Here is a 23,267-nt window from a genome sequence, read left to right on the forward strand (position 1 = left end):
GCGTCACTTCCTGCCAAAGTTCAACGCGGGTTCTTGCTAACGCGCAGAGTTTGAGATGAGCAGAATAAATTCATTAATTCTTCATTAATAACGTAATTACCGACATATTTACTTGTTATTGCCGTTGACGACCCGAGGGGGAATCTCAGTGAAGATGGGAGACGATCCGGACTCCATTCCAGAGAGAGAGATGAAGGTGAGACACTGACCGGCTAGTGTTATTATTATTATTACTATTATTATTATTATTACAACGTTCTCTGGCAGATATATAGTTCGTTTGAATACATGTAACGTTAGTTCGTGCGTGTGTGAATGTGTTTACTGTCTCATAAATTGGTGTAACGTTAGTGTAATTTTTGTAAAATATCTCTAATCCTTAAAGATTTTAATGAGTTAAATATTATAAATACACAATACAAGTTACATCAGATCTATTGCGGACTTGTATATTAATATAAATATGTATATAAACTGTCATAACTTCTCAATATCTTCCCATCAGATTATCATCATGTAGGTTCATTCCATAATGACTGTTATTATTTGACTCGATTATCTGAAATTTAAAGAAATGTAATAGATTTAAAGTCACTCGTGCTATAAAATGAAATCAGTTTAACTTTTGTCACATGATGATTATTATATAACAGTTACACTACCAGTCAGAAGAGTCTCTTCTGCTCACCAAGGCTGCGTTTATTTGATTAAAATACAAAAAAGAAACTAAAAATAGCAATATTATCAAATATAATGGCAATGTAAATCATCTGTTTTCTATGTGAATATACAGTAAAGTGTAATTTATTCCTGTGATCAAAGCTGAATGTTCAGCATCATTACTCCAGTCTTCAGTGTCACATGATCCTTCAGAAATCACTCTAATATGAGGATTTGATGCTTGAGAAACATTTATGATTATTATCAGTGTTGAAAACAGTTGTGTACAAATTCTTGATGAATAGAAAGTTCAAAAGAACAGTATTCATCTGTAAGCGATTAGTTTGTAACATTATAAATGTAGTTACTGTCACTTTTGATCAATTTAATTATTGATGAATAAAAGTATTGATTTGTTTTTATTTGTTTCCCCCAAAAATAAAACAAAAATTCTTACTGACCCCAAACTTTTGAACGGTAGAGTTTAATGTTACAAAAGCTTTATATTACAGATAAATGCTGTTCTTTTGAATTTTCTATTCATAAAATAATCCTGAAATAAAAATGTAAATAACTGTTTTCAACACTGATAATAATCATAAATGTTTCTTGAGCATCAAATCCTCATATTAGAATGATTTCTGAAGGATCATGTGACACTGAAGACTGGAGTAATGATGCTGAACATTCAGCTTTGATCACAGGAATAAATTACACTTTACTATATATTCACATAGAGAACAGCTGATTTACATTGGAATAATATATAAATATATATTTTTTTTTTTCATCAAATGAACGCAGCCTTGGTGAGCAGAAGAGACTCATTAAAGATCTCCCCGATCCACAGCTTGTGTCTGGTAGTGTTCATGCAGTGATCATAAGCCTGTCAATCACGTCTCCCTCCAGGACTTCCAGTTCCGCCAGATGAAGAAGATCCGCGTGTTCGAGGCGTGTGTGGATCTGCCGAAGCAGCGCTCCAGTCTCCTCTGCGTCTCCAACAAGTACGGCCTGACGTTCGCGGGCCGAGAGCGAGCGCTGAAGGTGTTCTGGACGAGAGACGTCATCGCGGCGGGGCGGCAGGAGGGAAACCCCAACCACACCGGTGAGACTCTGCACTCACAGAACACCAGAACCAGAACCAGGAGCTGGAGTTAGGGTTAGGATGCACTCACAGAACACCAGAACCGGGAGCTGGAGTTAGGGTTAGGATGCACTCACAGAACACCAGAACCAGGAGCTGGAGTTAGGGTTAGGATGCACTCACAGAACACCAGAACCGGGAGCTGGAGTTAGGGTTAGGATGCACTCACAGAACACCAGAACCGGGAGCTGGAGTTAGGGTTAGGATGCACTCACAGAACACCAGAACCGGGAGCTGGAGTTGGGGTTAGGATGCACTCACAGAACACCAGAACCGGGAGCTGGAGTTAGGGTTAGGATGCACTCACAGAACACCAGAACCAAGAGCTGGAGTTAGGGTTAGGATGCACTCACAGAACACCAGAACCGGGAGCTGGAGTTAGGGTTAGGATGCACTCAGAGAACACCAGAACCAAGAGCTGGAGTTAGGGTTAGGATGCACTCACAGAACACCAGAACCGGGAGCTGGAGTTAGGGTTAGGATGCACTCACAGAACACCAGAACCGGGAGCTGGAGTTAGGGTTAGGATGCACTCAGAGAACACCAGAACCAGGAGCTGGAGTTAGGGTTAGGATGCACTCACAGAACACCAGAACCGGGAGCTGGAGTTAGGGTTAGGATGCACTCACAGAACACCAGAACCGGGAGCTGGAGTTAGGGTTAGGATGCACTCACAGAACACCAGAACCAGGAGCTGGAGTTAGGGTTAGGATGCACTCAGAGAACACCAGAACCAGGAGCTGGAGTTAGGGTTAGGATGCACTCAGAGAACACCAGAACCGGGAGCTGGAGTTAGGGTTAGGATGCACTCAGAGAACACCAGAACCAGGAGCTGGAGTTAGGGTTAGGATGCACTCACAGAACACCAGAACCAGGAGCTGGAGTTAGGGTTAGGATGCACTCACAGAACACCAGAACCGGGAGCTGGAGTTAGGGTTAGGATGCACTCACAGAACACCAGAACCAAGAGCTGGAGTTAGGGTTAGGATGCACTCACAGAACACCAGAACCGGGAGCTGGAGTTAGGGTTAGGATGCACTCACAGAACACCAGAACCGGGAGCTGGAGTTAGGGTTAGGATGCACTCAGAGAACACCAGAACCGGGAGCTGGAGTTAGGGTTAGGATGCACTCAGAGAACACCAGAACCAGGAGCTGGAGTTAGGGTTAGGATGCACTCAGAGAACACCAGAACCGGGAGCTGGAGTTGGGGTTAGGATGCACTCACAGAACACCAGAACCGGGAGCTGGAGTTAGGGTTAGGATGCACTCACAGAACACCAGAACCAAGAGCTGGAGTTAGGGTTAGGATGCACTCAGAGAACACCAGAACCAAGAGCTGGAGTTAGGGTTAGGATGCACTCACAGAACACCAGAACCGGGAGCTGGAGTTAGGGTTAGGATGCACTCACAGAACACCAGAACCGGGAGCTGGAGTTAGGGTTAGGATGCACTCACAGAACACCAGAACCGGGAGCTGGAGTTGGGGTTAGGATGCACTCACAGAACACCAGAACCGGGAGCTGGAGTTGGGGTTAGGATGCACTCACAGAACACCAGAACCGGGAGCTGGAGTTGGGGTTAGGATGCACTCACAGAACACCAGAACCAAGAGCTGGAGTTAGGGTTAGGATGCACTCAGAGAACACCAGAACCGGGAGCTGGAGTTGGGGTTAGGATGCACTCAGAGAACACCAGGAGCTGGAGTTAGGGTTAGGATGCACTCACAGAACACCAGAACCGGGAGCTGGAGTTAGGGTTAGGATGCACTCACAGAACACCAGAACCAAGAGCTGGAGTTAGGGTTAGGATGCACTCAGAGAACACCAGAACCAAGAGCTGGAGTTAGGGTTAGGATGCACTCACAGAACACCAGAACCGGGAGCTGGAGTTGGGGTTAGGATGCACTCACAGAACACCAGAACCGGGAGCTGGAGTTGGGGTTAGGATGCACTCACAGAACACCAGAACCGGGAGCTGGAGTTGGGGTTAGGATGCACTCACAGAACACCAGAACCAAGAGCTGGAGTTAGGGTTAGGATGCACTCAGAGAACACCAGAACCGGGAGCTGGAGTTGGGGTTAGGATGCACTCAGAGAACACCAGGAGCTGGAGTTAGGGTTAGGATGCACTCACAGAACACCAGAACCGGGAGCTGGAGTTAGGGTTAGGATGCACTCACAGAACACCAGAACCAAGAGCTGGAGTTAGGGTTAGGATGCACTCAGAGAACACCAGAACCAAGAGCTGGAGTTAGGGTTAGGATGCACTCACAGAACACCAGAACCGGGAGCTGGAGTTAGGGTTAGGATGCACTCACAGAACACCAGAACCGGGAGCTGGAGTTAGGGTTAGGATGCACTCAGAGAACACCAGAACCAGGAGCTGGAGTTAGGGTTAGGATGCACTCAGAGAACACCAGAACCAAGAGCTGGAGTTAGGGTTAGGATGCACTCACAGAACACCAGAACCGGGAGCTGGAGTTAGGGTTAGGATGCACTCACAGAACACCAGAACCGGGAGCTGGAGTTAGGGTTAGGATGCACTCAGAGAACACCAGAACCGGGAGCTGGAGTTAGGGTTAGAATGCACTCAGAGAACACCAGAACCAGGAGCTGGAGTTAGGGTTAGGATGCACTCAGAGAACACCAGAACCGGGAGCTGGAGTTAGGGTTAGGATGCACTCACAGAACACCAGAACCAGGAGCTGGAGTTAGGGTTAGGATGCACTCAGAGAACACCAGAACCGGGAGCTGGAGTTAGGGTTAGGATGCACTCACAGAACACCAGAACCAGGAGCTGGAGTTAGGGTTAGGATGCACTCAGAGAACACCAGAACCAGGAGCTGGAGTTAGGGTTAGGATGCACTCAGAGAACACCAGAACCAGGAGCTGGAGTTAGGGTTAGGATGCACTCAGAGAACACCAGAACCGGGAGCTGGAGTTAGGGTTAGGATGCACTCACAGAACACCAGAACCAGGAGCTGGAGTTAGGGTTAGGATGCACTCAGAGAACACCAGAACCAGGAGCTGGAGTTAGGGTTAGGATGCACTCAGAGAACACCAGAACCAGGAGCTGGAGTTAGGGTTAGGATGCACTCAGAGAACACCAGAACCAGGAGCTGGAGTTAGGGTTAGGATGCACTCAGAGAACACCAGAACCAGGAGCTGGAGTTAGGGTTAGGATGCACTCACAGAACACCAGAACCAGGAGCTGGAGTTTGCTGGAGGAAGCGCTCGGAGCCACACAATGAAATCAAAATGGACAGTTCTTTTTTTTATGGAATATTGCAGTGTTTATTCTAAATGATTTATGGGAGCACATCATTATTGTGTTTATAATCTTGAATCAGAATAAGTTCCTCTTGCAGCATCTCGTCTCTTCTCTGATGATGTGGGCGGGACTATAACCTGTCACTCACATGAGATCAGCCAATAGCAAACCACAACCATCCAATCAATTCCACACAGACACAATCAAGCCCCGCCCACATTTGTTCTTGTTCTAGAAGAGTTTCACTCGGATATACGACACAATAGAGGAGACCAGCACAACTTCAGTTTCATTCCGAGTTTAATGCTTTTGTATTATTATTAATATTATTATTATTTATTCATTTTTTGGGGGGATTTATTTTTTTTTATTGCAAATTTTAACAAACAAGATACAAAAACAAACTTTCAGACAATAAACAAATTATAGTTCAATAGTCAACAAGGAAAATAATATTACTTATTGAAAATGTTTTGCCAAGAGTGTAAAAGAAAGAAAAGAAAAAAATATATATTATGAAAGAATGTTAAACATGGCACACATTCTAGATGCTTTTATAGCTTTCTTAATGTCGAAATGATGCCTCTTGTGTAAAACCTATAATCTGTGGGTGTGAGTGCGATCAGACTGATGTGTGTGTGTGTGTGTGTGTCATCAGTCGAGTGTTCGAGCGCCGCGACGGTGACTGTTGCCGTGGCGATGCATCACATGGCCCTGAGCAGCGATGAGCTCACGCTGTGTGTGTGTGGAGCGAGCGAATCCTCTGACCTCACGCTGGACTTCTACGACGTGCGCACGCTCCTCAAAAAGGTCACACACACACACCTCTCCTCACACACACACCTCCTCACACACACACACACACCTCTCCTCACACACACACCTCTCCTCACACACACACTGCTTATACTGTGTTTTACATAATGCTGAATAATAATGTCTGCGATGCATGACTTCATCAAAATGATACAAAATTTTGTGACACTTGTTATATGAACAGAATAAAGATGTTGTGGACATAAATATAAAAGGCCGAACATCACTCTGATCAACAACAATCTGAACAATCTGATCTTTGCTGTCAAAAAATGACCACCAGAATAAATTAACAGGAAATACGATACGTGAAAATACGTAATTTTTTGGGGGTACAATCTACAAATCAGCCACAATGAAATATTAAAGATGATGAAATATATATCCAAATGCACTACATAATAAACGTTACTAATATTAGTTACTATGTCTGAAATTACTCTTATAAGCAAATAGGGAATGCACAGCCGTAGAAAACATTTTAAAAATGAATGAATTTATTTATTTAAAAAGTAACATTTAACATTGTGTGTGTGTATATATATATATATATATATATATATATATATATATATATATATATATATATATAAAATGAAAATTATCTTTTAAAATTATTTTTACTTTTTTTAATGTTAATGGTTGTATATATAATTTACATAACACCACATAGACATATAAACAACATTAAAAACTGGATTTTCACCACAGGGGGACTTTAAAGAATAATAGGGGTGTGACGATCCCCTCGTGTCATGATTCGATACATATCTCGACACTGAACTCACGATACAATATTATTGCGATACTCCAAGACACATGGTAAAAGATTACAAAAATGTACTGTTTATTAAACTGATAAATGTGATATTACATTGTGTGTGTAAATGAACAGGCTTGGACTTGGTGCTGAAACCCAAAGCACAGGACAATAGAGACGCCAGAATAACAATATTCATGATTCTGAAGCTGAAAATACTGAATTATTTTAGATTTATATGTTTCTCTGTCACTGACTAGATATATTTAAAATAATGTAGGCCACTTTTTCACACAGATATTCCCCTATTGCATTATTATACATTATATTCAACATTATATATAATATTTTAATGTACTGACACTAAAACTCTGAAAACGTACATTTTTTCTCACATAGTAATTTTTATTTTGGGTGAACTGAAAGATGGTGTGTTGACGTGTGTGTTGATGCGTGTGTGTGTGTGTGTGTGTGTGTGTGTGTGTGTTTGCTGCAGCAGGACCGACAGGAGAAGCGCCCCTTCACCTCCTTCAGACCCGCGTCCTCTCGAGACTCGCTGGTCCAGGATCTGAAGTGGAGTCCGGTGGACCCGACCCGTCTGGCCGTGTGTGTGTCCGATGGCAGCATGATGGTGCTGGACGTGCAGGACTCCGTCAGTGTGTTCGCTCAGCTCCCGGCCTCCACGGGAATCACCTCCGGTCAGTGCTTCACTAGAAACATGTCCTGCTCTTCCAAGCTTTATAATGGCCGTTTCTGTTTTGAAGTCCATAAAAGTGCATCGCTCCATCATAATCAGTCTGAATAAAGCGATATCTTTTTTATGGTGTCCTTTCACTGGTTAAAGTTTCCGCAGTCACTGCATCTGCTGCACTTTATCTGTACCGTTTTGTTTTATTAGTATATTGGGTAACACTTTACAATAAGGTTCATTAGTTAACATTAATGTATTAACTAACAAAAACTAACAATGAGCAATACATGTGTTACAGTATTTATTAATCTTTGTTAATGTTAGTTAATAAAAATCCAGCTGTTCATTGTTTGTAACTAATGTTATCAAATACAAGCTTTTATTTTAATAACTTATTAGTAAATGTTGAAATTAATATTAACTAAGATTAATAAATGCTGTAGAAGAATAGTTCATTCTTAGTTCATGCTAACTAATGAACCTTATTGTAAAATGTTACCGTATATTTGTATAAATCCGTTTACTTTTTTAGAATTTGAAAGATAATAAAGACATTGTTTGATGAGTGCGATCTCTGATTGAAGTCCTTGAAAACCAAAGAAAGTAGTGCTTGAAAAGTCCTTTAGTTTTATTTGCCAGTGTCTGTGCGAGCGCTGCTGATTCCTGAATGTGTCCGCTTGTTCCTCTCTCTCTTGCACTGCAGTTTGCTGGAGTCCCAAAGGAAAGCAAGTGTCTGCTGGGAAACAGGACGCCACCGTGGTTCAGTTCACCCCTGTGAGTTCATGATGCACAGATGTTCACTCGTCATCAGGCCGTTCACTGCAGGAGCGATAACTGTACCAGCGTCCACACCAACACACAGATCGTTCTGTTTATTAGAAGATCGCTTTAGATGCTCGCGCTCTTTAAAGCAGGATGTGTTCTGATTGGCTGATCGTTCATCAGCTGGAAAAAATGGTTGTTATTGCAGGGTTCATACAGGGTGCTTACATTTTTAAATTTAACCCTTGAAAACAGCCATATTTATGAAGAGGTACTTCAAAACTTATTTAAATACAATATATATGAAATATTATTTATTTTTATTTTGTTATTTTTAACACAAATACTGATAAACAAGTATAAGATATACTACTAATATCAATACGTGTGATGAACCCCCATTAATCCTTTTCTCGATGCAAAGTACGCCAACATTATAATACAAAATATTATTTATTGAACAGTAATAGCTATTAAAAACTTAGTATTTAATATATTATTAGATACGTTGTGAGTTGTATTTTTGATGCTTTATATCTGTAATTTGAGTTTTAAAAATCCTAAAGATATTGTTTGATAAGTGCGATCTCTGACTGTAGTTCCTGAAAACCCCAAAAAGTAGTGCTTGAAAAGTCCTGGAATTAATTTCACAGTGTCTGTACGAACCCTTTAATAGTTCTAGCTGTAGTGTGGACTTCTCATAGAGCTGGAGTGATTATCAACAGTTATCATTCACAGTTATTTATAGTTCTGGTTATCATTGGTGTGAACGGGGCTTTAATCCCGTGTCTCGTGTGTGTGTGTGTCTCAGACCTTACAGGCTAAAAAGGTGATCCCGTGTCCCAGCTTCTACAGCCAGGATCATCCCGTCAAAGGTACGACTGTCCTTCTGCATCTGACATCAGCTGATGTTGTGCTGACCGTATGAGCGCACCAGACGTGTGAATTGTGTAATGAAAATGTTGTGAACATCATTGGGCTATGGAAGGCATTTTCTATGTATGCAAATTCTATGTTAATGAGTGGGTGGGGCTTATTCAAGGAATGGTGCTACAGACACGCCGTCGTCGACGCCCTGTGTGAATGAGGGTGATTGAGTGAGTGTGAATGTGTGATACGGCCACACACACACTCATTAACATAGAATTTGCATACAGGTTGTCTTTGAAAATGAAAATGAAAACTAAAACTGTGAAATAAAAGAGGAAATAAAATGACAGCTAAACTTTACATTTGAATTTGAATTGTCACTATTATTGCGTGAGCGTTAATAAAAAGCTTTGTAAAAACTATTTGCAGTTTCTGTTTCACGTTTGCCTTTTCATTTTAATATTGGCAGTCTTGCATCGAGATTGTAATGAAAATGAAACGTTTGTTTTTCAATTTGACAGGGATGATGCACTGTCACCGTGAAAATGAGAAATCATTTAATTTCATTCTCAATTTTGTCACATATTTTGCATACCGGTTTCTTTAATGAAAAGGTTAATCTGGTTTTAGTTTTCATTTTTATCATTTAATTGATTTGTTTAATTTTGGCAGAAAATGCCTTCCATATTGGGCATCATGATTTGGGGAAATAATCTAACTGCATTTCGATAATTATCATATATTAATAATTATTATCATTAGTATTATTACTATAAATACTAAACTGTTACTAATAAATACAAATATTGAACAAAATAAAATAAATATTACTATTATAATATTTTACAGTAAAATTTAAAAAATCATGAATATTTTAGCTGTTTAATAAAAATATAAGAATAGTTTTATTTTACTGTACAAAAGTACAATTGCATTGCTTTAGATAATTTTCAAACATTAATCATCAAGCTTTTTTGAAGCATTTATTAGCGATAGCAGTTCCTTCACTCCCCGATCTTCGCTCATCTCCTCTCCCTGTGTGTCGCAGTGCTGGACGTGCTGTGGCTGAGCACGTTTAACTTCGCGGTGGCGTACGCAGCGGCTGACGGCTCTCTGGAGACGCCGCCCGAGCTCGTGGTGGTGTCCTTACCCGTGAGTTACTCTCTCACACACACACACACACACACTGCAACAGCTTTCAGACACGACATGGGGTGTGCGATATAATCGTCTGCGATAACATCGTGATTGTTGTTTTAAAGGAGTAGTTCACTTTAAAAGCTGTGCTTTAGACTTAGAAAGCTGGTTATTTTACTTTATAAAGTTTTAAATATGAATATTTTTCTTACACGAACTCACCGCATCACTCCAGAAGGCCTCTATCCCGGAGCCTGTGGAGTTCGTTTATGACGGATGGATGCACGTTTTTGAGCTTCAATCTGTTGGTTGCAATTCACTGCCATTATAAAGCTGGGAAGAGCAGGACATTTATTAATATAACTCTGATTGTGTTCGTCTGATAGAAGAATGTCATATACACCTAGGATGAGTTGAGGGAGAGTAAATCATGGGCTAATTTACATTTGAAAGTGAACTCCTCCTTTAACGATGTGCGATCTGACATTATTGAGTTTGTCCCTAACTCTACAAAAACACATCTTTCGAGAGCACGCATACGGTACGTGATGTAGACTTTCACGCTTTCACTGCGTGATTTAGTTTATTAAAATGCATTTATAATGCCCTCAATATTCAAGATAATTGGAAATATACCTCTGGATGTCTTTTACATTTATATAATTTAATAAAGTTAATCAATATCACATGAAGAGTGCTGATTTATCAGCATGATTACAAATGTGATATTGATTTTATACAACAGTTCAATAAATAAGAAGTTAATATTAAGTGACACAGTATTGCATTTTTAGACAGTATTGCCTGTTTTGGCTCCATTTCGCCAACGAAAATAGTTTCAGTCAAAGACACAGGACTGTTGTGCATCTCTGAGCGACACATGATGGTGTTTGTTTACTGAATGAACAGATCGTTTGAACGAATGATTTAATGACTCGCTCGTTAAGACAGTCAGATGCTTCCTTCCTGAATGATCAGCCGTTTGAATGAATCGGTTGAATCTCAATGACTCGCTCATTTACGGTGACTTTGCTGCCACCTACTGGCGGCTTTATTTTCAGACTTTATTTAAAGTCTCTTCATTTAAAAAAAAAAATTCTAATATCAATATTCAACCTTTTATGTATAAAACATCAAAACATTATTTCTGCATGTGTAAGAGCAGGTTAAACACATTCATGTCCCTCTGATCTGCAATACACCGTCTGTGTAAAAGCATCTAAACTTCAGATGCAGCTTCTGTGTCTCCATTGCAAAGATCAGTTTTGTTGACACTGATTTCATTTGATTGTTAACAGCCCTTTTGTGTCCTCTTATTCTAATAGAATTTGATTTAATGTAAGAATTTGACAGAAAAAAATTATGCATGCATTTAATTAGGTTAAAAAGTAGCTTTATAAAGGAAAAAATGCCCATTAAAGGTAAAAAAATCAATTTAATCTTTATTGGAAAAGATTATTTCTGTCACTGCTGCAAACTGAGCACCATATAGAATATGAAGAATATCATAAACATGAAGAGTCAGCTGCTCACGACAGTCCTGAACCTGCAGAGGCACCAGAGCAAGAAACACACTCCGCAAAATATTGTCTAATTATCGTTAGTGATAAAATCACAGAAAATATGGAGATATAATTTGTCAATATCGCACACCCCTAGAATGACTATGCTGACGTGTGTGTGTGTGTGTGTGTGTCAGAAAAAGGACGAGAAGAGAGGCGAGCGCTATCTGAACTTCAACGATCTGGTGTACGGCACCTGCACCGAGAGGCAGCATCACTACTACCTGTGCCACATCGAGGACTGGTGAGGCTGGGCACACACACCAGCTGTGTCACACACACACCAGTTCTGTCACACACACCAGTTATGTCACACACACGAGCTGTGTCACACACACCAGTTCTGTCACACACACGAGCTGTGTCACACACACCAGTTCTGTCACACACACGAGCTGTGTCACACACACCAGTTCTGTCACACACACGAGCTGTGTCACACACACCAGTTCTGTCACACACACGAGCTGTGTCACACACACCAGTTCTGTCACACACACCAGTTATGTCACACACACGAGCTGTGTCACACACACCAGTTCTGTCACACACACCAGTTATGTCACACACGTCACTGGAGTCGATGAATAAATGAATGAAACTGATTTGCCCTGCGCAGGGATCTGGTGTTGGCCGCATCCGCCGCTGCTATTGAAGTTAGCATCATCGCCAAACAAGAGGACAAGGTAAACACACACCCCAAAAGACTGGTTATTAAACTGTTATAACTTAAAGTCCCCCTGTTGGCATGCAAACATGAGGCAAAAAACACAAGATGTGCTTTTTCCCATTTTTGTGATGTGATGTCATGTGATGTCATGTGGTGTCGTGTGTGTGTGTGTGTGTGTGCAGGTGAACTGGGAGCTGTGGTTGCTGGAAGACGCCAGTCGAGCGGAGCTTCCCGTCACCGAGAACAACGAGGACACACTCCCTGTGGGCGTGGCCATCGACTACACCAGCCAGGAGGACATACAGCTGTGTAAGAGCTCCTGGGAGTGATGCCCGTCGACTTGCATGACGTGTTTTTCTGTGTTTGCGCTCCAAAATGCACGAGTTGGAGAGACATTTACTGTGACCCAAACCGCTCTGAGAACATGCCTTTGATCTCACGGTCATGATTTTATAAGATATATCGCCATTTCACTTTTAGGTTATACTTTATTAAATTATGCACATACAAATTATCTTCAATGGGTCAAAATGAAAAATATCAACATAAACCAGGGAAATGCACACACTGTTTAACTATTCTTTTTATTTGCAAAATAGCATTAATTGTGCAGCCACATCTGTTTATTCTAATGTTACTAATGTTACATCAACTGTTGATGCCCCGTTTGGGGGGTTTAAAAAGGGCTGGGGTAAAGCACAGTTTAGCGCAGTTATGAGGCGTGTATAGTTTAATCTAAATAACTCCCGCTCGACTGGGACTAACAGCGTCTGCTGTTCAATTCTCTGCTGTTCAATTCTCTGCTGTTCAATTCTCGATTTTGAATCAAATTTCAATTCGATATATGCATAGATTTGATCAAAGATTTTAAATCTACGCATATATCGAATTGAAATTTGATTCTCGATTTGAATCGAATCGTGGGATTCCAAAAGATTCCCACGCCTAGTTTTATACATTAAGGTCTTTCGCACCGGAGGAGCCTTCTCATAGCTCCTACAACTATTGGCGGAAGTTCCCGGATTCAGCCGTGTTCATAATGCAGGAACTGGGAACGATTTTAGTTCTAGGAACTCCTTTGGAGGAACTGATTTACTCCTCCTCCTCCTCCAGAGTCGGTCTACACCAGCGCTATAGGAACTGCAGTGACGTTAGTGTTCGCTGATTGGCCGAACGCACGCGAAACACCAGCACACGCCATTATTATAAAGGCTGTGTAAACACACAGATTATAGCCTATATATTTACTCCAGAAACTAACTCTACGAACATGGAAAACAGTGATAGATGAACCTCTCAACCTTTATCTTTACGCTGAGGAGAAAACCCAACGCAACTATGAGGAGATCAAGAGAAACATGATTATGTGTTTCTGCTCAGCAACACTGGACATCACACACACACACACACACACATACGCTAATAACTCTTCATCACGGTCTACTTTCAGTGTGTAACAGTTCTGTCTGATAACGCATTAGACTGTTAGACCGATCGTAAACTAATGAACAGGAGAATGCGAGCACTGTGTTCTCAGCGCCGTCAAAATAAAAGTCCCAACAACAAGCGTGTCTTTCGTCACTTCAGAGTTCCTACTGGCGCTGCGAACGCAACCAGGAAACGCTCCTAAAGGAATCATTAGTCCTCAGGGAAACACCCTGGAGGCTCGTTCCTAGAGCTATCCGGTGCGAAAGCCCCTGTAGTGTATAGTGTAGCCCCTATAGAACCCCTATACCCAGGTTCTGGTTTGTCTGTTGTAACATGTTTTGTCCCTGTGGTCCTCAGCGGATGAGAAGCGTTTGCCTCCGGCACCGACGCTGATGCTGCTGTCTACAGATGGAGTTCTGTGTCCGTTCTCTTTACTGAACCTCAACGCCGGGGCGAGACAGCTGAGTGTATCTGCGGCCCCGCTGCCCGAGGACGAGAGAGAGAGAGCGCCTGCCGCCCGTAAGACCCTCACACACACCACTCGCTGAAGGCCCGATATACTCACGACAAAGCTTTCTCGTTCTTCACTCAGGGGTGAAGCTTGTGTGAAATACCTTTACTGCGATATCCCGACGAAGTCCACATTTAAATATCATAGACTGTGAAAAAGTATGTTTGTAGTGTGTGTGACGTCACCTGTAGTGTTTCTGAAGAGCGTTTTTGAAGGCCAAAGTGGGCGGAGCCAGCCGTCGTTCAAAATTATTATATATATATATATATATCTCTAAAATGTATATACACATACAAATAATAAAGTATTTTTTTCTATCTATTACACTCAGTTTCAAGCTGTTTTGGTGCGATTTGCTCGCAGAAATGCTCTGATTGGTGGAATTTTTGTACAGCCTCATGGGTAATGTAGTTTTTCACCATGAAATCAGGTGTTAAAAATGATTATCTTAAACAGAAGTTAAAACAAAGCAGGCTGATGACTTGAACAAAAGCGTATTCCGTCGATTAACGTCGTCGTAGCTCTCAGTAGTGCCGTCGACTTTTAAGCGTTTGTTAAAAATGAATTTCCTTATGGAGAAAATGAGTTTTCACTTCCAGAACCAACTGTTGCGCTCGATAGTAGTTCAGAGGTGTTTCCCAGCTGGAGCGAACTTTTCCAAACTTCGTCTTGGCCTGATTTTGTTCTGAATGACTTCACACCAGTTCGTTCTTTGATTTCGTTTGAAGTATATCAGGGCCTTTACTGAGCTCTGAATCAAACCTACAGGCTGCTCTGCTGTTGATTAGGGCTGTCAAAATGGCTGAAAAGCTAAAGTCGAATTTTTAAATGGAAAACAATCCACTTCTACTCACTACATCTACATGCTGTTGGTCAAAAACACCAGACGCTCATCTTGATCTGAGCGAGTGCTGAGCGCTGTCTGTTGACGATGTTTCCATCTGATGAAACACACACTCGGCTCTGACCGATGTGCAGGTTTGGTCAAGATCAAGTGTGTCGTTGCACTATTTTTGTCACCGACTGAGAGGGTTTTCGTCAGCAGGAAGAGCCTTTTCCTGCCATTTTTCACATTAACAGCGCAGCCACACCTGCTGTGCTGGATAAGCTAACAAAACACACCGCGTCAGTTACGTCATCATGTGTCGCGCGCCTCTCGACACACCAAACAATTGAATGCACTTTCTTTTTTTTTATTCGACGAATACTCGAAATTCAAATTTTTATTTGACAGCCCTAATGTTGATTTGTTGTAATGTTGATTTATTTCAGTTGTAACACTTTAAATCTCTTTTAAATATTTTGTTTCAGAGTTGTCCTCCTCTGCTGCTCCCGTTTCTGCACCATCCTCCATCTTCCCATTCTCCGCACCTCCTGGGACAGCCCTGCCCCCAGCCTCATTATCATTCACAGCCCCGCCCCCAGCCTCATTATCATTCACAGCCCCGCCCCCAGCATTTACAGCCCCAGCCTCATCATCCTTCACAGCCCCGCCCCCAGCCTCATCAACCTTCACAGCCCCGCCCCCAGCCTCATCATCTTTCACAGCCCCGCCCCCAGCCTCATCAACCTTCACAGCCCCGCCCCCAGCCTCATCATCTTTCACAGCCCCGCCCCCAGCCTCATCATCTTTCACAGCCCCGCCCCCAGCCTCATCATCCTTCACAGCCCCGCCCCCAGCAGCCTCATCATCCTTCACAGCCCCGCCCCCAGCAGCCTCATCATCCTTCACAGCCCCGCCCCCAGCAGCCTCATCATCCTTCACAGCCCCATCATCTTTTACAGCCCCACCCCCAGCCTTCACAGCCCCGCCCCCAGCCTCCTCAGCCCCGCCCCCTTATCCGACCTCCTCAGGTTTCTCGTTCTCTCTTCCTCCTCTGGGATCCGCCGCTCCCTCAGGCTTCTCTCTCGGCTCCACCTCGGCTGGTTTCTCCTTTACTGCTCCCAAACCCCCCTCCTCCTCCTCCGACGCTTCTGCCTTCTCCTTCTCTTCCTCCGCTCCTCCTCAGCATCTTCCCGCTGTTTCTCCCATCATCAGCGGCCCCAAAGCCCCGGCGGAGCCTGCAACCCCTGCCGTCAGGATGAACCTCACCGACAGGTGAGTGCCTGATCCATAAAGTATGTTCGTAGTGTGTGTGACGTCACCTGTAGTGTTTCTGAAGAGAGTTTTTGAAGCTCAAAGTGGGCGGAGGCGGCCGTCGCTATCTTGGCCGCGCGGCACTCCCGGATAAACCAACATGTGCAGCGAGGCGGATTAGCTGAGGTCACGTGACGCTAACAGACAGCAGACAAACAGCTAGTAGTGACATCAGCGGCAATCCACCTGTCACTCAAGTGGCCATGCCCTTAATTATATTAGTTATTCACCCCCTCATAGTCGTCATGAAGGGCAGAATTAGCCATATAGACCAAAACCACTTTTTGCACCAGACTGTAAACCATAGACTGTAAAAAATATGGACAAAGCGTCTGTGACGTCACCCATAGACTTTCTAAAGAACGGGTTTGAAGCCGTTTATGGGGGGTATGGGCGGCGCCATCTTGGAAAATCTTGGGAAATCCTAACCCCGCCCACCTTCTGACGCAGCGCGCGTCACTCAGCTCGCTCTGCTACTCCGGTTATCTCTGTGTGTATTTTAGGCAACGAAATATGTTATAAAACACCATACTAACTCTTTTCGGTTTCATTTAAAGAAATCTTAAACATTATAGCCACACAAATGTGGTTCAGGCAACGCGTATTGATTATATTCACTGCATATAACGTTTGCCTATTTATAAAAAAACAAAATATAAAACACAAACCTGCCTCTTTTCGTTTTAAATATAATATAAAAATATTAAACATTTTATGGTCCAGGCAATATGTGCATTTGTACTAAACAACAGATGTTGCAGTAAACAACATTACAGATCATCTTCGTTGTATTAAAATTTAAAATGACAAAACTCAACCCAGACTCTTTTTGTTAGATTTCAGTTTTATCAATATTAGCTATTATAAAAGTATAAGTAAAAGGTACAAGAAGCTATACAAATAAAGCAAACAATTCAGTCAAACATACAAAGTCAGCGCTCTAGTCTAACCATACATCGGTAAAGTTAAATAGCTTATAAAGTTATGAAACTTCCCCTCAGCCAAAACGATTGGCCAGGGAACAAATTATAGATTCACGAGACCAAAGATCTCCCGTTAGATATAGACAAGACGAATTATATCTCATGTTTAACCACTACAGAGACGCCAGAGTCAGCGGCAAACGCCAGAAGGACTAGCCGAGGAAAGGCTGCTCCAGGCGGGGTACATGAGCGCCGAGCGCCCGGTCATCGCTGGATCTCAACTGGATAAAATTTTCATAAATCTTTAAATAAACCACAGATTTGAGCTTTAAACAACTACATTCTCGCCTGAAAAACTCTTAAAACTACATTTCATGATACAGAAACAGTAGTATTATCTTTCAACTGTGTTAAAAAATGGCGCTTCTTATGTTGTCATTCTTCTTGGCGCTGCCTAAGCTGTCAATCAAGCTGTCAATCAAAGTTAACCACACCCTTATTTGTCATACATTTTATATCTAAATACGATCTAAACTAACGAGTTAGAAAAAAATTCACCCCCCTCACAGTTGTCAGGCACTCGGAACCTATCGAAAAATACAATAAAAGTCCATGGGACCAACCTGTAAAAACATGAATTTATGCTGTGAAAACGGACATTTTAACATGGGGGCTATGGACATTTGCTCCCTTTTGGGACCTCCCTCTAGCGGATTTTCGATGTATTGCAGTTTTTCGCACTTCCGGGTAGGCTTCATTTTTCAGATTAGAATGTTGCCGCTTGCTGTAAACGTGTTTTTCTGCTGTAAAGTTTTAACCAGGCATTTTAACATGAGGGTTTATGGCACAGGTGTCAAACTTAGTTCCTGGAGGGCCACAGCCCTACAGAGTTTTGTTCCAACCCTGCTTCAACACACACACACACACCTGCAGTTTTCAAATAAGCCTGAAGGACTTGATTAGCTGATCAGGTGTGTTTAATTAGGGTTGAAGCTAAACTCTGCAGGGCTGTGGCCCTCCAGGAACTGAGTTTGACACCTGTGGTTTATGGGATTGAGTCTCTTCTGCAGCCGGTCTCTAGTGGCCAGTGGATGAACTGCAGTTTAAGTCTCTTCAGTGTTGGTTTCGAGAGAGAGAGAGAGGAAGGTTGCCGCTTGGCCTGATCTCAATATTTAATTTCCTGGAAAATCCTGAATGACTAAATGAGCATTTGGCGTGTTTTGCGGCAGGTTTTCGGCGGTGGACACCATGACGTCGGTTCCGACTCCTGCCCAGCCGTTCTCTTTGACCTCGACACCCAAACCCACAGCCGTGGAGGTCATCGGCCCGACGGGACCCGCGCTCAAACCAACCGTTCCTGCAGGTACACACTCACATTCCCAGCTCCTCGTTTATAAAACGCAAGTATGATCAGCTTTAAGTCCATGGATTTCATCCTACGTCAAAAGTGAGAAACACATCGGCAGACACATTTTTACATGAAGGAACGAAACTAAGTACTAACAGGGTTCGTACAAGCTGCTTAAAGTGCTTCAATTTGACTTTTTGATATTTAAGATCCTGGAAAACCCTTGAAAACAGCCATATTAATGAAGAGGTACATGAAAAGTACTTTAAAGGAACACTCCACCGTTTTTTGAAATAGGGCTGACAGGGTCGGCGCTAGCTTAGCTTAGCATAGTGAATGGAATCCTTTGTTGCCAGCTAGCATGTCCTGAGTAAAAGTGATATAAAAAATAAAAAAACCCACCTAATTACTTCTTGTGGCCTGCGTATTCACAACGAGTACAAATAGCGATGTAGATTAACACTAGGCGATTTCCTAGGCAGATATTGACTTATATATTAAGGACTATATTGGGGGAAGCACAGGCGATGCGTGATATCTCTGCGCCCAAGTAGCAGTGCTTTGCCTGTGCTTCCCCCTAATATAGTCCCAAGTCAATATCTGCCTAGGAAATCACCTAGTGTTAATCTGCATCACTATTTGTACTCGTTGTGAATACGCAGGCCACAATAAGTAATTAGGTGGGGTTTTTTTATTTTTTTATATGTCTTTTACTCAGGACATGCTAGCTGGCAACAAAGGATTCCATTCATTATGCTAAGCTAAGCTAGCGCCGACCCTGTCAAACTTAAACAATGCATGCACTGAGACAAAAATGCATTTGCCCACCTATCTAAATGTAGGAAAGAAGGTGAATAAGCCCTATTTCAAAAAACGGTGGAGTGTTCCTTTAATTATTTAATTACAATATGTCTGAAATTTAATTTTTTACTTTAAACGAACTTGTCATACTTTCACATGTTGGATCTCTGTGAATGTCTTTATAAATGAGGCACCTGGAGCCATTAAATCAGAATTTGACGATGATGATGATGTTGTTGTTGTGTTTCAGTGATGTCCCGCAGCGCCGCTCCTCCAGCCGCTCTGCAGAAACCAGCCTCAGTCGCCACTCCTGCGTCTGCGCAGGTACAGCACCAAACAGGCCTTGACATTCACTTTTCTGCTCACCAGTCACTGTGGCTAGTGGTTTTTAATATCATCTCATAATTTGGCAGCGGGTTTATTAGGCTGCTGTCACTTTAAGACCTGATGCACGGATCCAATATACTGTTACACATGTGTTTTCTTTCTCAACTCTTTGTTTAAACATAACTGACTGTGTTTATGTGGATACTCACCAAGACCGGCATTTTGACATTATTTTGTGTGTGTTTGACTGTTAAAGCGCAATAAGCAGCGAAACAGAACTCAATTTAGTACTAAGAGATGGCAAATTACAAACACTCAGATAAATTCAATATAGGCTGAGAAACAAATGTAATAAATGGCTTTAAATTTTTCTGCGACAGTAGGTCTATGAAAAAACTAGTGCTGGGCAGCGATTAATCGCGTTCAAAATATATAAATTGTATATATAAATACACACGTATGCATGTTGTATATGTTTAAGAAAAATTTGTTATTTATATATAAAATATTTATAATTATGTATAAATATATGAATGTATATATACAGTATATACATGCATTTCTTAAATATATACATGCATATGTGTGTATTTACATATACAAAATAATTATACACAGTACACACACGTTATGTAAACACAAACTTATTTTGGATGCGATTAATCGTTGCCCAGCACTAGTAAAAATAAAACTGCATAGTCTTCACTGCATTAATTAAATATATATTGATTGTTATTAAAGACACAAAAGTCATTCAGTCATGAGCAGTGAGTGATTTTCTCTGTCTTCTGTAGTTTGATTAACATTAATGACACAGACGGCAGCAGGATTATTAGGCTACTGTCACTTTAAGACATGATGCACGGATCCAATATACTGTTACACATGCGCTTTCACGTTCACTCAGAACACCGTAGTGACTGCATGGCAACACCCTGGGTTTCTGCACTGGCAATGGTTTAAAAAGCATGAAAATAATCAACTTTCGTGATGACGAAGAACATCAGTGTCATGTGAGCAGAACCATGATAGAGATGATAATCAAACACCAGCCACAGATTGAGCTCTGCAGCGCAACACTAACATCTGTCTGTGAAAGAAGATTGTGGAGACGTTTTATTGGCTCCCGATCGTGTCGTCATGTAGACTGATCTGACCGGTGTGTGTTTGCATGGCAGGCTGTGTCTGTGAAAGCCCTGGAGAAACAGCTTCAGCAGAAGAAGGAAGCGGACCCCGTCATGACGGGAATAATGGAGGAGGTAGAGTCAGTCATCACATGTTCACATGCTCACGTCTGATTGGCCGGTTGTTGACGCTGCCCTGTTCTCTGCTCAGATCGCTCACTTTCAGAAGGAGCTGGACGATCTGAAGAGCCGCTGCAGGAATGCTGATTTCCGGGTGGGAAGCACAGACGACATGAGAGACCTGAGGAAAGACTCGGAGAACTTCCACGCCTTCACACTGGAGATCAAAGAATCCACGGAGGTACAGCACACACTTAAAGGGACAGCGCACCCTAAAGTCACAATTACATCATTTACTCACCCTGCCGTTGTTCTGATGCCGTATGGCCTGCTTTATTTTTCGGACCACAAAAAGGAGAATTTATTTATTTATTATAAGTCACATTTTTCTTAGTCTTGATTTAAGCTTGAAGAATCCCTCGTTTTTCTCCTCTAATCCGCGTCTCTTTCCAGGTTTGTTTTCACAGGCAAATACAATTTACAATCTGTCAAAATGACGGTAATCACTTTGAAATAGTATCAAGTAATGCTGAACATTTTTGATTAAGGCAACATGTTACATAATACAGATATATATATATATATATATATATATATATATATATATATATATATATATTACTATAGTGATATTTAACTCGTACGTTATTGCTGTTTAAAGGGGTTATTCATGGTCTGTTGAAAGTACCTTGTTGATGCTTTTACACTTTTAAATTTCCCTTTAATGTAATGTTCAATAGTTGAAGTTTTTTTTTTTTACCTTTAACTGATTGTTTACAGCTTAACGGAAGTTACACCCGGAATTCGTGCAAAGCATCATGGGGCTTAGGAATAAGGTGGATGATGATGGATGTCACAGTAGTTGTGTGTTGTGTGATTGACCGTGTTGATCTGTTGTGCGCAGTCTCTTCACGGGGACATTAGCGCGCTAAAGACTAGCTTGCTGGAGGGTTTCGCTGGAGCCGAGGAGGCGCGAGCTCAAAGCGAACTCAACCGAGACAAAGACTATCTCCAGCTTCTCTACAAGAAACCCCTGGACCCGCGGCGAGAGGAGCAGCTCAAGGTCTCCTCACACACACACACACACACACACACACACGTGTTTGAGGACGAATGCATTGCGATTCTCTCTCGAATCGATTCTGAGCTTAGTTAAAAACTAGCCTAGATCGCCGTCTGCTGTTATAAGCTAGCCTAGAGCGCCGTCTGCTGTTATAAGCTAGCCTAGATCGCCGTCTGCTGTTATAAGCTAGCCTAGAGCGCCGTCTGCTGTTATAAACTAGCCTAGAGCGCCGTCTGCTGTTACAAGCTAGCCTAGAGCGCCGTCTGCTGTTATAAGCTAGCCTAGAGCGCCGTCTGCTGTTATAAGCTAGCCTAGAGCGCCGTCTGCTGTTATAAACTAGCCTAGAGCGCCGTCTGCTGTTACAAGTTAGCCTAGAGCGCCGTCTGCTGTTACAAGCTAGCCTAGAGCGCCGTCTGCTGTTATAAACTAGCCTAGAGCGCCGCCTGCTAAGCCTAGAGCGCCGTCTGCTGTTATAAGTTAGCCTAGAGCGCCGTCTGCTGTTATAAGCTAGCCTAGAGCGCCGTCTGCTGTTACAAACTAGCCTAGAGCGCCGTCTGCTGTTACAAGTTAGCCTAGAGCGCCGTCTGCTGTTATAAGCTAGCCTAGAGCGCCGTCTGCTGTTATAAACTAGCCTAGAGCGCCGCCTGCTAAGCCTATAGTGCCGTCTGCTGTTATAAACTAGCCTATAGCGCCGTCTGCTGTTACAAACTAGCCTAGAGCGCCGTCTGCTGTTACAAACTAGCCTAGAGCGCCGTCTGCTGTTACAAGCTAGCCTAGAGCGCCGTCTGCTGTTACAAGCTAGCCTAGAGCGCCGTCTGCTGTTATAAACTAGCCTAGAGCGCCGTCTGCTGTTACAAGCTAGCCTAGAGCGCCGTCTGCTGTTATAAACTAGCCTAGAGCGCCGCCTGCTAAGCCTAGAGCGCCGTCTGCTGTTATAAGCTAGCCTAGAGCGCCGTCTGCTGTTATAAGATAGCCTAGAGCGCCGTCTGCTGTTATAAGCTAGCCTAGAGCGCCGTCTGCTGTTATAAGCTAGCATAGAGCGCCGTCTGCTGTTATAAGCTAGCCTAGAGCGCCGTCTGCTGTTATAAGCTAGCCTAGAGCGCCATATGCTGTTAAAGACTAGCCTAGAGCGCCGTCTGCT

At 42.6% G+C, this 23,267-nt stretch overlaps 1 protein-coding gene across 3 annotated transcripts in view; it reads left to right on the plus strand.

The window, feature by feature from the left end:
- nup214 (nucleoporin 214) overlaps positions 1 to 23,267 on the plus strand; it is a 77,495-nt gene continuing 54,228 nt past the window's right edge. For 2 of the 3 annotated variants that reach the window (XM_084115800.1, XM_084115802.1), the window contains exons 1-17: positions 13 to 196; positions 1,570 to 1,765; positions 5,735 to 5,886; positions 7,149 to 7,350; positions 8,047 to 8,117; positions 8,917 to 8,980; positions 10,024 to 10,127; positions 11,812 to 11,918; positions 12,294 to 12,360; positions 12,527 to 12,653; positions 14,130 to 14,291; positions 15,595 to 16,381; positions 18,573 to 18,706; positions 19,743 to 19,816; positions 20,998 to 21,078; positions 21,155 to 21,304; positions 21,968 to 22,126. In XM_084115800.1, the coding sequence (XP_083971926.1) occupies positions 155 to 196; positions 1,570 to 1,765; positions 5,735 to 5,886; positions 7,149 to 7,350; positions 8,047 to 8,117; positions 8,917 to 8,980; positions 10,024 to 10,127; positions 11,812 to 11,918; positions 12,294 to 12,360; positions 12,527 to 12,653; positions 14,130 to 14,291; positions 15,595 to 16,381; positions 18,573 to 18,706; positions 19,743 to 19,816; positions 20,998 to 21,078; positions 21,155 to 21,304; positions 21,968 to 22,126 (2,679 nt within the window). In that variant the 5' untranslated portion in view covers positions 13 to 154. Of the gene's footprint in view, positions 197 to 1,569; positions 1,766 to 5,734; positions 5,887 to 7,148; positions 7,351 to 8,046; positions 8,118 to 8,916; positions 8,981 to 10,023; positions 10,128 to 11,811; positions 11,919 to 12,293; positions 12,361 to 12,526; positions 12,654 to 14,129; positions 14,292 to 15,594; positions 16,382 to 18,572; positions 18,707 to 19,742; positions 19,817 to 20,997; positions 21,079 to 21,154; positions 21,305 to 21,967; positions 22,127 to 23,267 lie in introns of all 3 variants that reach the window. The other variant, XM_084115801.1, reaches the window with a different exon arrangement.

This window comes from Abramis brama (assembly GCF_963993115.1).
Source record: "Abramis brama genome assembly, chromosome: 5".
Lineage (NCBI taxonomy): Eukaryota > Metazoa > Chordata > Actinopteri > Cypriniformes > Leuciscidae > Abramis > Abramis brama.